The sequence below is a fragment of the Dama dama genome, chromosome 14 (assembly GCF_033118175.1).
Source record: "Dama dama isolate Ldn47 chromosome 14, ASM3311817v1, whole genome shotgun sequence".
Taxonomy (NCBI): Eukaryota; Metazoa; Chordata; class Mammalia; order Artiodactyla; family Cervidae; genus Dama; species Dama dama.
The window spans coordinates 22,161,038-22,174,185 of record NC_083694.1 but is presented as its reverse complement, the minus strand read 5'-3'; the positions used below and the strand labels follow the sequence as shown (position 1 = coordinate 22,174,185).

Sequence of the window (13,148 nt, the reverse complement as noted above, 5' to 3'; positions counted from 1 at the left end):
TGGTGGGTCTGTAAGAGGGCTATGCCCTCACCCCAGCTCAGTGTCAAACAGACCAGGGTGATCAGGTTTTGTCCACAAGGCCTATTTGTTCTAAAATCTCCTGAAATAACATTTTACCAACTCCAGACATTTCTTAGTTTCAAGGGAAAGGGGTGTGGCTGTCTTGGAGAGAGATTTGACTCTTCAAGAAAAAAAAAAAAAAAAAAAGAGGAAAAAACGGAATGGCCCATCCCAGAAGCAACATGGAGGCAAAAATAGATTTGCTATATTCCATTTGCAGTACGAGGGGAAAATTGCCTTTCATCTCACAGCTTGGGGATGGTCAACTGTAGGGACCCATCTATTGGAAGATCGTGTGTGTGTGTGTGTGTGTGTGTGTGTGTGTGTGTGTGTGTATACATGCTGATGGGGGAGGTACAGATGATGTGCAGTGTTTCAGGCCCTTCACTGACCAAATGTGAGCCAGAAGGTTCAAGTTCTGGTTTGGGTTCCTCCTCAATCTGGGACAAGGGAAGTGACCTTGAACAATCACCATTCTGCCTTGCAATACTTTGGCAGCTTTAAAATCATCACAGGCTCAGTCTTCCAGCCCTAGCCACTGGCGGACAGTGTGTGGTCCTTTTCTGTGGACACTGCGAACCTGCCCAGTCCCCCTACTCCATGCACAAGCAAGGGGTGGAATTGCCTCTCTAGACTCCAGTACCAGCTCTGGACAGTTTGACCTTGTCCCCCACTACCCTCTTCTCCACCAACCCTGCTTACACTCTGCTTACAGCTGCTGTGGAAAGCTGGTGCACACACTCCTGGTAAACCATTTGTGGGACAGGCCTATCAGATTCTATGGCAGACTGGGCTCCCAGGCCATACTCTGGTGCATGGATCCCTAGATCATGGCAGCTGGCGTGGGCTACGGACTGATGGAACCTCTAAGCCTTTGCCCAAGTCTGCAGAGAGGTGGCTCCGGGGTTGCAGTATGCTCCCCCCAAGCTCTAGTCCCCCACCTCCAGCGGCTGCGACCAGCAGTGCCCGGGGCTAAAGTCCAGGTCGGAGAGCCCAGACCCTAAGGATCGTCTCGCCCCAGCAAGCCAAGTGGCCTTTACAAACCAGGGTAAACATTTTATTTACAAGTTTGTGGCATCCTAAGTGCATCGCGTCTTTGCACCGTGACCCCTAGTGAGGGGAGAACTGTTTAGTCCAACGCTTCACAGTGTGGTCTGCTTGTATCCGAGCAGGAGTGTTCGTCTGGCGCTGGGAGCCTGGCGGTGGCGGATGGGGTGAGGGTGGGGGGCACTCTGACTCCCCTCGGCTCTGTGCCGGCTGGGCCGCACCGATCGGCGCGGCGATGCGCGAGAGGCCGCCGCTGCGTCTCGAACCCCGGGGCCCCCGCCACCACTGGAGAGTAGGCACAGAATCCAGCCCACACTGGAAGGCTGGGGGTCTGCACGCAGGGCTCCTGCAATCTCGTCCAGTCTAGAGGCCGCCGAGGGGCGCCGCGACAGGCTCGGGGCTTTTGGGGGCGCTGCTGAGGGCGGGCTGGGGTGCGGGGGGCAGCTCTGAGGCGCTGCCGCTGCTGTGACTGCCGGAGCTCCCGGCACTGGTGGTGCTGCCGCTACTCAGGCCGCCGAAGTTGAAGCCAACACCGCCGCCGCTGCCTCCAGGGCCTCCGCCGCTGGCGGCCAGGAGGGCGCCGGCCGCTGAGGCCTTGATGACCGTCGTTTGGTGCAGAGACCGCTCGGCCCCTTCAGTCCGCTCCGTGTCGCTGGGGGCCATATCCAGAGACTCGGGGTCGCTGCTTTCGCTCTCCGCCTCGCCCTCCGAGCGGCTGGGGCTCTGCTCCTCCGGCTCGCCGTCAGCAGCCGGGGCTCCGCCCGACGGCTTCTCGCCCGCCTCCTTGTCTTTGTCCTTCTGGGCCTGAGCCTCCTTGGAATGCCGCCACTTCATCCGCCGGTTCTGGAACCACACTTTCACCTGCGCCGCGCCGCGCCGCGCCGGGAGACAAAAAGGGACGTGGAGATGAGAGGCAGGCTCGCTCCAATCCGACTCTCGCGCATCCCAGACCCTCTCCCCAAGGCGGAAAAGCATCACTGATCGTCCCCAGCACCTCTACCACAGGCCAGGTACTGGGCTAGGAGCAGGGACCCAGAGGCAGCCCAGGGAAACCACGAGGACCACCAGGGATCCTGGCTCAGGGAAGCCGCTAGGACCATTTCTCAAAATGTGGCCCTCTGACCTGTAGCCTGAAGTCACCTGGATGCTTGTTGGAAAGGCAGGTCCTTGCACCTTATCCTCAAATTAGGGGCATCAATACTCTAAATCGATGCTTCTTAACCCCATCTGAGCCAGGACCACCCCCTCCCACGAATCTGATTAAACTATGGACCCCTGGCCCAGAAAAATGCACATATACCCAAGATTTTTCACACAATTTCAAGGGTTTGGTGGCCCACTGTTAAGAATCCTTGCTAAGCCCACTGCTCCTCTACGGCCTTTACTGAAGGCAAGTCAGTACAGAATATTTCTTTTTAAGGAGGAACCCTGAGAAAGAAAGGGGAATGGGATTCAAAGAGTTAATCCCAGTGGCATGGGGGCACCAATGGACCTTCAGTAAAAGAGCATTTTCTTGGTGTGTGTGTGTGTGTATTTAGAAACTGATAAGGACCCTGCCCCTGCCTGAGATAAACTAATCCTTCTGAGGGCTCAGAAAAGGCTGGCATTAAACCTGTGCAAAGTGGAGGAAGGGGGTAGGGATGGTTCAGAGGATCTATATAAATATATAATCCCCTGGGGGACCCAATGCTTTCACACAAGTTCCAGCTTCCCTTTTAAAAATAACATCCACAGCTGGTGGAAAACGGCTGGGCTCTTCCAGTGTGTGTGCTGGGGAGGGGAGTTGTGTAATGAAGGACAGAAGGGGGGGTGGGCTAAGGGAGCTGTGAAAAAATGCCTTTGGCTTCTGCCCTGTTCAGAATATTCAGCACCTAGGAAGCAAGGGCCACTGCTGTGAGGTATGGAAGAACTGTGACTCTTTATTTTCAAAACTTAAAAAAATAAAAATCCAGGTCTTGGAACTTGAGAAAAGGAAAAAATAAAATTGAATTCAGGCACAACAGATTTGCTATTTGAAGGTTTGCCTTAAAAAACAAACAAACAAACAACTCAAGTAGGCAGAACCTGGTGTGATGCTCTTAGGTGCGCTAAGAAAATCTTTTTTTCTTTCTCTTCCTCACTGCCCCCCTCCCATCAGGCCGTTAGAAAATGGGACTGACTGTGGCCGCTCCAAGTGGACTTCTCACCCTACTGGGGCTAAGTAATTCCGTTTGAAATGATGTTTTCACTTCCTCACAACTGGGGATTTCACAATCCAGCAGTAGCAGCAGGAGGAGGAGGGAGGGAGAACAAGAGGAGGGAGAAAAAACAACAACAACAACAATCTCTTGACTTTGGATTTTCATCACTTCTGAAACTGCCCCCGACGGCCAACTGCGCTACATTGGAGTAGGTAATTATTATCTCCTGCGGCCTATTTGCTTTCTCAGCAACAGGCTTTTCCTTGGCCAAAATAAGCATGCGGCAGCTTGTGACATATATCTTTAGGGTGGGCTATTCTTTCTGCTCTTCTCCCCCACCCTCTTCCACTCTCCCTCGCAAGTTGAGAAGTCCACGAAGTCTCGTGAAATTCAAGACCTAGTGTTTCCACCGCAAAAGGAGAGTCAGGCCGGGCGGAGGGGCCTTGGGACTAGGCCGCGAGCTGCTGCCCCACCAAGGGCTGTGCGTCCGGGCCCGGAGCGGGCTTACCTGCGCATCCGTGAGACCCAGCATTGCGGCCAGCTGCTTTCGGTCTGGCTTGGTCACGTACTTCTGAATCTCAAACCTTTTCTCCAGACCTTTTCTCTGCAGGTTAGAGAAGACTGCCCGAGACCATGAGCGCTTTCTCTTGTACGTCTGAGGCATGGTGTCCTTCGTGAGCACGGCGTAGGGGCCTGCCAGCCGGGGGTGGGGGGAGCCGCAACAGGAGAGAGACAGGAGGGCCCGGTTAGTGCTCCGTCCGCGGCCTGCGCGACTGGGGCTCACACGATGCTTAAAATTGTTTTGCCTCAACAATCGGCTCGGCTCTGAAAGCCCTTTCAGGCAGGCACGGAATGGCCTCTCTAAAGAGGAAACTTAGGGCTTTTAAGACCATAGGCGGAAGGCCTAACAGGAGTATGGAGTGGACAAGCCCGGGATTTCGTCGGTTAATTCCAAAGGAAAGACATAAACCGAAGCGTGGCCATCAGTCATTCTCAGAGTGGGCGAAAATAACCCTCGGGCCTAAAGGATCCAAAGATGACAGCCTCGATTCTCTACTCCTGTGTGTGTGTGTGTGTGTGTGTGTGTGTGTGTGTGTGTGTGTGTGCACTCATATCCGTGCCCAGGTGCGCAAAAGTGTTTGAGGTCACTCCAAAATGTGTGTATGTTAACAAGCAACACCACTTGCTGCATTTTCAAACCACCCTCTCGGGAGAAATGACTAGGGAAAGGCCCCTCCCCATCACCCCCACCTGCCCCACACACACTTTCTTGACTCCCCAAGCTCCCCCATCCCCCAGGCTACAAAAGACTGATCTAGATTCCTGGGAAATCTTTCGCTTTCTCTCTGAAAGCGGCAGCGTCCAGCATCAACTCCAGGATTGCTAAACCGTTGCAGGTGAAACTCCAACAGATGTGCGGGCGGTCGACCTAAGCGTGAGGCGGGCGCTCGGGAGGGTTTCCGTACCTGGAAACGTGTCTTGAAACTGATGTTGAACTGAATTTCTCGGGTTCGAGCTTAAGGGACTCAGGATGGCAGAGGCCTCATTAATGGGATCTAGAGACGCGAAGAACTGGCCGGCGGAGGGCTGCAGGCCGGGAAGATGCACCCCCGCGGGCCGCCCGCCAGTGAGCAGCGACGTGAGATCTGGGGACAAGGGAAAAGAAGAGGTGTTATCCCTCCACAGACCCACACTCACACTCTCTGGGATTTGTTTCTCTCTGCCGCCCAACACCCCCTCCATTCCGCTTTCCTGGAGCGAAGTCGTGAGAGATCTCTGTCTCCAGCCCCCAAGACGCCTCTCTCCGGACACTGGCCAAAGGGCAGTGCAGGAAATGTTCCTGTGTGTGCCCTGTAGGTCCATATCCATGCGTATAACTAGGAAGGGCTTTTGGCAAAGAGGCCTAAACAAGACACATTCAGGTGTCTTCCAAGAATTCCAAAGAACTAAACCGTCTCCCCCAAAGAAGCCCTCACTCTGCTCTCTCCTCTTGGGAGTTCAGTCAGTATTGTTCATCTATAGTCCTTCGGTGGAATCTCACCAGAAATCAGACCAAAGGAAGCGAAAATGTTCCCCAAAAGGGCTTTTCCTGTCCAATAATATAGTTCTCTCTCCAGATATGTGATTAAAGAGACACACAGATGATAGTCCTTTGAGCAAATATTTACACCGATCATTTTTATGAATATTGATTCTGTGACTGTGTGTTTTTAAAGCATCCCTGGATTCTTCGTGGTGTTTTTTTTTTTGTTTTTTTTTTTTTAATGTAGAGCAAGTGAGTTCTAAACCTAATGCTTCACAGCCTCCTTACAATTCATTTCCTTTTCCCTCATTTTACCAACTTGTTCTTAATCCTAAAAACACTCAAAGGCATCCCAAACCGCCCCAGGGATCGGCGAGTGCGTCAGAGGCCTGCAGCCTCTCTCCCAAGACCTACCTCTCAGTGTGTTGCCTTCCTTGACTTTAGGGTCAAATTCTGCAGACAAAATGCGGTCAATTCCAAACTTGAGGTCCTTGCTGGAGGGGGCCGGGGCGGAGCCGCTATGGTGGGGATTAGGGACCACCCGCGACCCGGAGGCCGGGGGCTGCAAGGCGCCCGCCCGGGGTGGAGGCGGAGGCTGTTGCTGCTGCGGTTGTTGCTGCTGTGGGTGATGGTGGTGGTAGGCGGCTGAGAGCGGGGACAGTCGCTGAGGGAAGCCAGCAGGGACTTCGGAGGGCGCCACCACCGGGGTGGGTCGAAGCGGGGATCTGGCGGCAGCTTGGAAAGAGGCGTGCGGGTGAGCCGATCCCAAGTGCGCGGTGAGGGCAGCGGCGGAGGCCCCCGCCAGACCCTCCGGGGTCGTCCCGGGCTCCCCAACACCCGCGTGCAGGATGTCCGCGATGCAGAAGGAGGGTTTCTTGACGGCGGCGGGGTCCAGAGGGAAGGAGCAGCCGCCGGGGCCGGCAGAGGAGCAGTAGGCGGCCGACCAGAGGCTGAAGTTTGACGCGTAGAAGGGAGCCAGCCCGGCGGCGAACATCCTGGCGGGGTGCGCCGAGAGGCCGCCGCGGCCTGGCTCGGCCGGGTGGATGGGTGGGTGCGCGGGGAGAGGAGCTAAGTCCAGGAGGAGGCGGCAGCCCCGCCGGGGACGCTCCGCTTATTCGTCTCCGTCCGAACTGCAGACAGGCCAGGGAGCCCTAGCGCCACCGAGGGCGGAGGCGAGGGCCGGATCCCGGCCGGCCGGCCACAGCCTCGGCCCCTGGCCTCACTTTAAAGGCGGCGCGGCGCCCGCGCTCCCCGCGGGCTGGAAGGCGAACCAGGGGCGCTGGAGCGGCTAGGCGGGCTGGGGCCGCGGCTGCACGAACGCCAGGGAAGCCGGGGAGACGGGAATCGGGCACCGAAAGAAACACCCAAACAGCTAAGCCTTAAGAGCTGAATTTAAAACAACAACAATAATAATCCGTTAGTTTGGAAAAAAAAAAAAAAATAAGAGAGGGGGGAAAAAAAAAACTCCTCTCTAAAAACTCCCAAAGTTTTGGCAGGAGCTTTCGAGTCAGACCCAGGGTAGGACCTCGATCCGAGCGCTCATTGGCCACTCTGGCGACCAATGGGGAGTGGGAAACGGAGGGGAACTGGGAAAGGGGGCGTGGCCCGCCCCCTCGGCCACGCCCCGGCCACGCCAAACTGTTTGCTGCTGCCGCGTGGGCTGAGCTGCGTTAGGCGCGCACTCTGCAAAGAGCAGGGGCCCGAACCGCTGTTCCAGGGAGTCCTAACCTCCCACTAACTTCTACGGCTCCGAATCGGCACCAGGCGCGGAGAGTTGGCCGCAGCGCTCCTGGAGCGCTCTTTCAAGGAAACTGGTGCTCCTGCCTATTTTCGAGGGTACAAAACCGGCCTCCTAGAACGCTGACGGCGCCCAAGGTTTCCCTCCTCTCTTTACTTCTCTCGGGCCCGATTTTTCTCCAGTCGGCCTCTATCCCCGAGAGTAGGTGTCCTCTACCAAGCTCAGTCTTTCGTGGGTCCCGGCCCCCGCGCGGCCCTGCCCTGGGCTATCGCGCGCCAGTGCAGCGACATTAAGCCCCCCCACCACCACCACGCCCCCCGCAACTGAGCACCTCTTCTGCTTCCCGGCCGCGGAGATCCTCAGGGAAGAGAGGAGGGGCGGTCGCAAATGAGCTTTGTTCTGAGCTGTCACACACTGACAACTTGAACGAGTAACTTTTCAAACAAAATAAGACGGATGTCTCCGAACGCCTCTCTTGGACGCAGCCAAACCTTCTCCCCACTCCACCCCCCGAGCCTCAGGGACAACAAAACAGGCCGCCGTCCGAAACCCGGGAGCGCGGCACGCGCGTCCCCTCCGCTGCTGCACCTTGTAGGAACTGTCACCCTCCCTCCTCCGCCACATCCCTGATCACGTGGCGTCCGTTGTTTTGCAAGTGCCCACAAGAGTCGATTTCCTTGGGGTTAAATGCTGCTTTCATTTGCTGCGACTGTTTCCCCAGGGAACCCCTTAGGCCTGGTCGCAGGAAAAGCTGCAGTGGGCGGACTATTCGCACTTGGGGTCTTTGCAGCACGGAGTCGGTGCAGTGGGGGTTTTCTGCAACATCAACGTCTCTATTTTAAGAATTCGTTCTCTTTTAAATTAGAGTCAGAATGGATTTCCCCACCCCTCTCCCAAACAAACCACAGGCCACCCAGATGAGTTCTTCTTGCACATTTTCAGGAAGAAAATAAAATGATACTAATAATGAAGCCACGAAATCTTTTGTTTTCGATTGTCCTAATAAGCATCTTCTAATAGAACTTCCGTGCTTCTGTGGCATTTTCCTCCCCAAACTTTCAGTATCGTTGCCATAAAGCTTCTGTGGCATTTTAAAGTTTCACTTTGGTCTTTACCAAAGAAACCCAGGAAGACAACTGAATTTGCCATGCCTATCTCGAGTTCGGGGTTTGGGCTAGCGGTTTCTGGTCACTGGTTGCAGATGCTGTCATTTTAAGCTTTTGGCTTTCTCCAGGAAAGTAACAATCACTAATCAATTATTTGTGACCAGTCAGCTTTGAGAACAACACCGCCCCACCCCAGTCCTCTGTCTCTCCCTCCCTCTCTTACTCAAGAGGTTTCTTGCCCTGCTCCATGGAGCCGGGAGAGGTGTTGTGTCGAGAGATTGAAAGGGGGTAGGGGTGGGGTGATCTACTAAGGTCATGGGCACCTGGGGCAAGAGAAATGCAGGAAGACCAGCCCTTTTGTTTCTAGCCAGAGACAAAGAGGTAGATGAGTATAAAGCCACTTGAGGTGATGGACCCTCCTTAAAAGGCTCCAGTGCAGGCTTTGCAAGGAATGCGCTGAGGATTCCAGGGAGACTCTAGTGGGAGGGCGCGGCCTCTGTATAACTTCGCTGCCCTAGGGGAAAGACACTAGCGCCAGTGTGTGTAGGGGCGGCCTGAAGCCCTCTCTTCCTCTCTTTTTTTCTGGTGTCACTTCCAATTCCGCTGCGAGCACTGAAGCCACGGCCTAAGCACAAACTCACAGTTCCAAAAGAGGTGCATTTAGGCCTCACCCCAGGCAGCCCGCCCGCAAACACGACGCGACCCTCGGGAACCGGCGTGGGATGCATGCGGGGCGGAACGTCGGCTCTGCGGGTTTCCAGCGGCGCCCACTACCCGCATCTGCAGCATTTCAAGGCCCGGAGTAAGAGGGGCAAGGATGGGGCCCCAGGGTGCATTTTCCCCGAAGACTCCTAACCCTGCCGCCCACTCCTCTTTGCCCGCCAAGCCCGCACGGCCTGATTGTAAATTGCAACTGGAACAGCGTGCCCTTCTTTGCTCTCGGTTTCATTGCAACCGCATCAGCGCCTCTCAGAACCCCTCGGAGCTCCCGGAGGGAAACGCGAAAAAGGAAACCTTTGGGACCACCTTCTGCCTCCCCTCCACACGCCTTTGGCCCAGGCTCCGACTCTGCGAGCCCCTCGCCCTCTTTTGAGTGCTCAGAATCTCCTCCTCCTCCCTACTCCCTCCACCCCCTCAGAACCAAGAAAGCAGCAGGAAACCCTGGACTCGCCGGAGTTCAGGTCATCTCCTGTTTTTTGATGGGCTCAAACTCCGGCTAAATGAGCGGATGTGCCTGCGAGATTGGGCTCAAAATAGAAGCGGCCTTAGTATTTTAGGATACTGCAGAAATCCTTATTTCTTCCGGAGAAAAACTCTATAATGACTCCTAGCACTTCCCCTTTCAATATTTGTGCAACTTTATCTCCACCGACAAGTTGCTCGGGTGACGCAAATCCGCCCTTGTGTATTACAACTACCAAAATAAATGCGCGGAAATCAATTCCCTTCTAGCAATGAAAATATAAATATACAGCTGCGACTTTCCCCTTTAATCTTTGCTTTCCGAGCGGCTCCGGGCTGTGGCGAAATGAACCGGTCCAGAGCAATTGATACAGGCCGAGGCCCTGGGGGCAGAGGCTAGGGCTCCGGGGGCCTGGTAGCCGCGGATTCCGGGTTCTAGCAGAAGTGAAGAGGGCCAGACTGAGCCAAATTAACTTGAGCTTAAATTTGGCAGCGCTGTCTTTTGAGGAAGCTCAGATGAAAATACGTTTGCATAGCTACACTGAGCAAATTACAATTAACAATAGAGCAACAGAGATAGTGGTTTATACTAGAAGGTTTAACAACTTCGGGCGGTGGGGGATGGGGAGGAGGGGCGCTAGAGGCGGAGATGCCACAATGGCGTCGGATCAGTTCTTTAATGCACAGGACCCTTCCCTTCTAAATCAGAGGTTTATGCATTGACTGAAGCAAGAGATGGGTCCCATTGCCCTCCGGTTGTACTGTATTCCAAGTCTCCATCCTTAAACCACCAATGCAAATTCTTGTCCTAAACTTGGGGACACAGATACACACCCACTGAGCATAAAATCTCAAGGAGAGTAAATGTTGAGCTTTGCTTATTCCATAACATAACTCTTCAAGGGCTTCAGCTGTCCAGTTGTGTTTTCTGCTTTTGTTCTTGCTTTTGGACTCTGAGCAGAATAACGCACAAGTTAATTGCTCTGTGGATTTGGGACTCCCTTACACACAATCTTAATTTTAAATACTTATTCAAACAAAGGAAAGGATGGACATAATTAAATATTCACAGTCAAAATGAGAAGAAAACTTAGCTTACCCAGCTCTCAGGATGTGAGAGGTTTGCAGCAATGTAGGAATCTGAGTACATTCTGCCTGTCATTCTGCCAGCCCAAGATTTACAGACTGCTGGGCCAGTGCTTGCATTTAGTAGTGGGTGCGGGCCTTCTGTTCCTTGTGGATTCTATGTACTAGAGTTTAGGACTCTAGAGAACACACACAAGTCCCTTGGATTATTCTAAATAGGCCATAATGCCCTTGTTCTGGAGACTTTAATATTCCGGAAGTTAATATAGTTCCTGAGTTTTTAAATATAGTTAGACTTTGATAGGGGTTAGGAAAGGTGAATAACAATGTGGTGGGACCACAAAGTCCATAGCCACTTGATTTATTCCTTTTCTCATTTCCCAGGTGAGGCAGACTCACAGGTGGCCGTCTCTTTATGTGGCCATAGCCCTGCCCTTGACCTCTTGCCAACAGGACTGGTTTTGGAGCTGCAGACAGCCTTTTGGGTCTGGTCTCACTTAGCCTTTCTTCTCACAGAGTTTCCCACGTATTTCTTTTATCCCATGAATAGGATATACCACTTCACATACATGTACCTCCTCTCTCCCTCTTTCTCTCTCTCTCCCTCTCTCTTTCTTACACAGACACAGACACACACACACACACACACACACACCAATCACTGGGGATCTTAGAGATTGGGGTGAAGGGCAGGACAGGCAGTTTAGGGTATTCTGCTGATGTAAAAAGCTGTATCTCTGTCTCTCCAAGTCATCTCTCCACACTCAGCCAAGAAAGACCTCAGACCTCATGAGGCATAATGATAGAACCCATTTCCACGTGGCATTTATAACATAGACTCACATATATGTGCAGTGAAGTCATGTCTTCGTAAGAAGAAGTTATGAGAGACCATCTTAACATGGAAGCAATTTAGTACTTCATTCAACAGGTTTCTGTGTGGTAGCCAGAACCACTCTCACTTCTCCTCCATATATTAGTCACTTGCCTTGTAGAAGCTGGATTTGCTGCTTGAGTTATTAAATCTGAATAGCTGAGATTTGACTTCTAGGGAGTGAGTTGAATGTTAAGGTAGGAGAAGCAGGTGTGGGTGAAAAATTGTATGTTAAAAAACAACTCTGCTGTTGAGAGGGAAAGAGAAAGGGCATTCCCAGAAGAATGTTTATCTAGACAAACAAAGCTTTCCTTTCCTTTGAGATAATATTCCCAAGTTAGAGCATGGGTTCTAAGAACAGAGGAGGGACTTAATTACTCCCAGATTAAGAGGTGGGAGTGAGAAGGAATCCTCTGAAGGGAGAAGATTCTCAGTTTAATGTAGATAGAGCCCAAGGTTGTCCCCATCTCAGTGGTGCCAGTTCTGCGCTTCCAGAATTGAGACAGCTCTGAATTTAAGGGCGGAATCCTGCCAGTCCTGTTAGAGCTCAAGTCCCTGCATCACCTCATCCCTCAATGAGCCTGCTTCATACCAAAAGTTGGTTCTCTACTGACACCTGCTGGGCCATCCCTGCATCGCTGTCTTGCAGCGCCCGTCCTGTGCCAGCAACATTGCTGTGATGAGAGCTGACTCTTCCTTTTGCAAAAATGCAGGTTTCTAAAATTGGCTTGGACCAGCAGCTGCTTCCTTCCATATTGCCGACAATATGGAAAGATCTTGTAGGATGTCTTTGAAATCACCAGACGGGGTGAGGGAAGTTGTCAGCCTTCAGTTCTAATACCTTATATTTTACAGATCTCAAGGCCAGCTCACATTTATTATCTTACTTATTTTCTAAAATAACCCATTGTAAGAATGAAGAGGAGGTATTATTATCCCGATGTGAGTTTAGGAAGTTGCTCCTTAGAGAGGTTAAGTGGCATGTCTAAGGTTACATGGTTAGGAAATGGTGTTGCAGGGAGCAAAGGCTACATTTTCTGACTCATCAGCCAGAGCTACGCCCCTTGGCCAATTTCTTTAGGGGAAATGGTTTATTCAGAGGAAAAACTCTCTGCCCTCCATCTGAATGTGCATCAGTTTCAGGCAAGGGGCTAGAGTGTATAATTGTGTCTAACGCGGGAGGTGTCACAGGAACACTGTTAAACAAGAACAGACTGGTGATCACACCACTAAATTGTGATTAGAGGTATTTGGAAGACCCTGGGTTCACATTGTTTCTCTCCCCTTCTCCTCAAGGTAGCTGAAATTCTACTCTTGGAAGATTTTCCTCTTTGGAGATGAGGCATTTTACTATAAATTCATGTATCTGATCCTTTTCATTGTGCACCAATCTGAGGGCAAAGAGCCTTTGTGGGGAGCGGGGGGGGACAGAAGGAGACTGTGAGCATGACCAGCAGACAAGGGCCCAGGCCTTAGTGGAGCAGAGGAAAGAGCGTGAGAGCATTGGGCAGGGGCTCCTTGCAGGAAACTAAAGAAGGAAATTGCAGAATGGATTTCTTTTTAATTTTTATTGGCATATAATTGCTTTACAAATTTGTAGTTTCTGCTGTACAATGAAGTAAACCAGCTACATGTATACATGTGTACACCCCACCCCATCCCACCCCTTCTAGGACATCACAGAGTACCAGGCTGAGCTCTGGTACTATGAGATATGGAGCACCTTCTGACTAGCTAGCTATTTTACACAGGGCAGTGTATATATGTCAGCCCTAATCTCTCAACTCATCTCACCCTTCCCTTCTCCCCCTGTGTCTACATGTCCTTTCTCTATGTCTGCATCTCTATTCCT

General features: G+C 52.4%; 1 protein-coding gene across 1 annotated transcript; it reads right to left on the bottom strand.

Annotated features, from left to right (window-relative positions):
- Nucleotides 1-1,092: 1,092 nt before the first annotated feature.
- Nucleotides 1,093-6,757, bottom strand: HLX (H2.0 like homeobox). The gene is made up of 4 exons (XM_061160075.1): nt 5,725-6,757; nt 4,754-4,933; nt 3,796-3,980; nt 1,093-1,968 (listed from the first exon to the last, which is right to left on the bottom strand). Exons 1-4 carry the CDS (start codon nt 6,302-6,304, stop codon nt 1,471-1,473), a joined length of 1,443 nt encoding a protein of 480 aa, XP_061016058.1. The 5' UTR covers nt 6,305-6,757; the 3' UTR covers nt 1,093-1,470.
- Between the last annotated feature and the right edge of the window lie 6,391 nt (nt 6,758-13,148).

Coding starts and splice junctions, on each gene's coding strand:
- HLX (XM_061160075.1), bottom strand. CDS start 6,304: ATGTTCGCCGCCGGGCTGGCTCCCTTCTACGCGTCAAACTTCAGCCTC. Junction 3,981..4,753: donor GTTTCAAGACACGTTTCCAG/GTACGGAAACCC, acceptor CCCGGCTGGCAG/GCCCCTACGCCGTGCTCACG. Junction 1,969..3,795: donor TGGGTCTCACGGATGCGCAG/GTAAGCCCGCTC, acceptor GGCGCGGCGCAG/GTGAAAGTGTGGTTCCAGAA.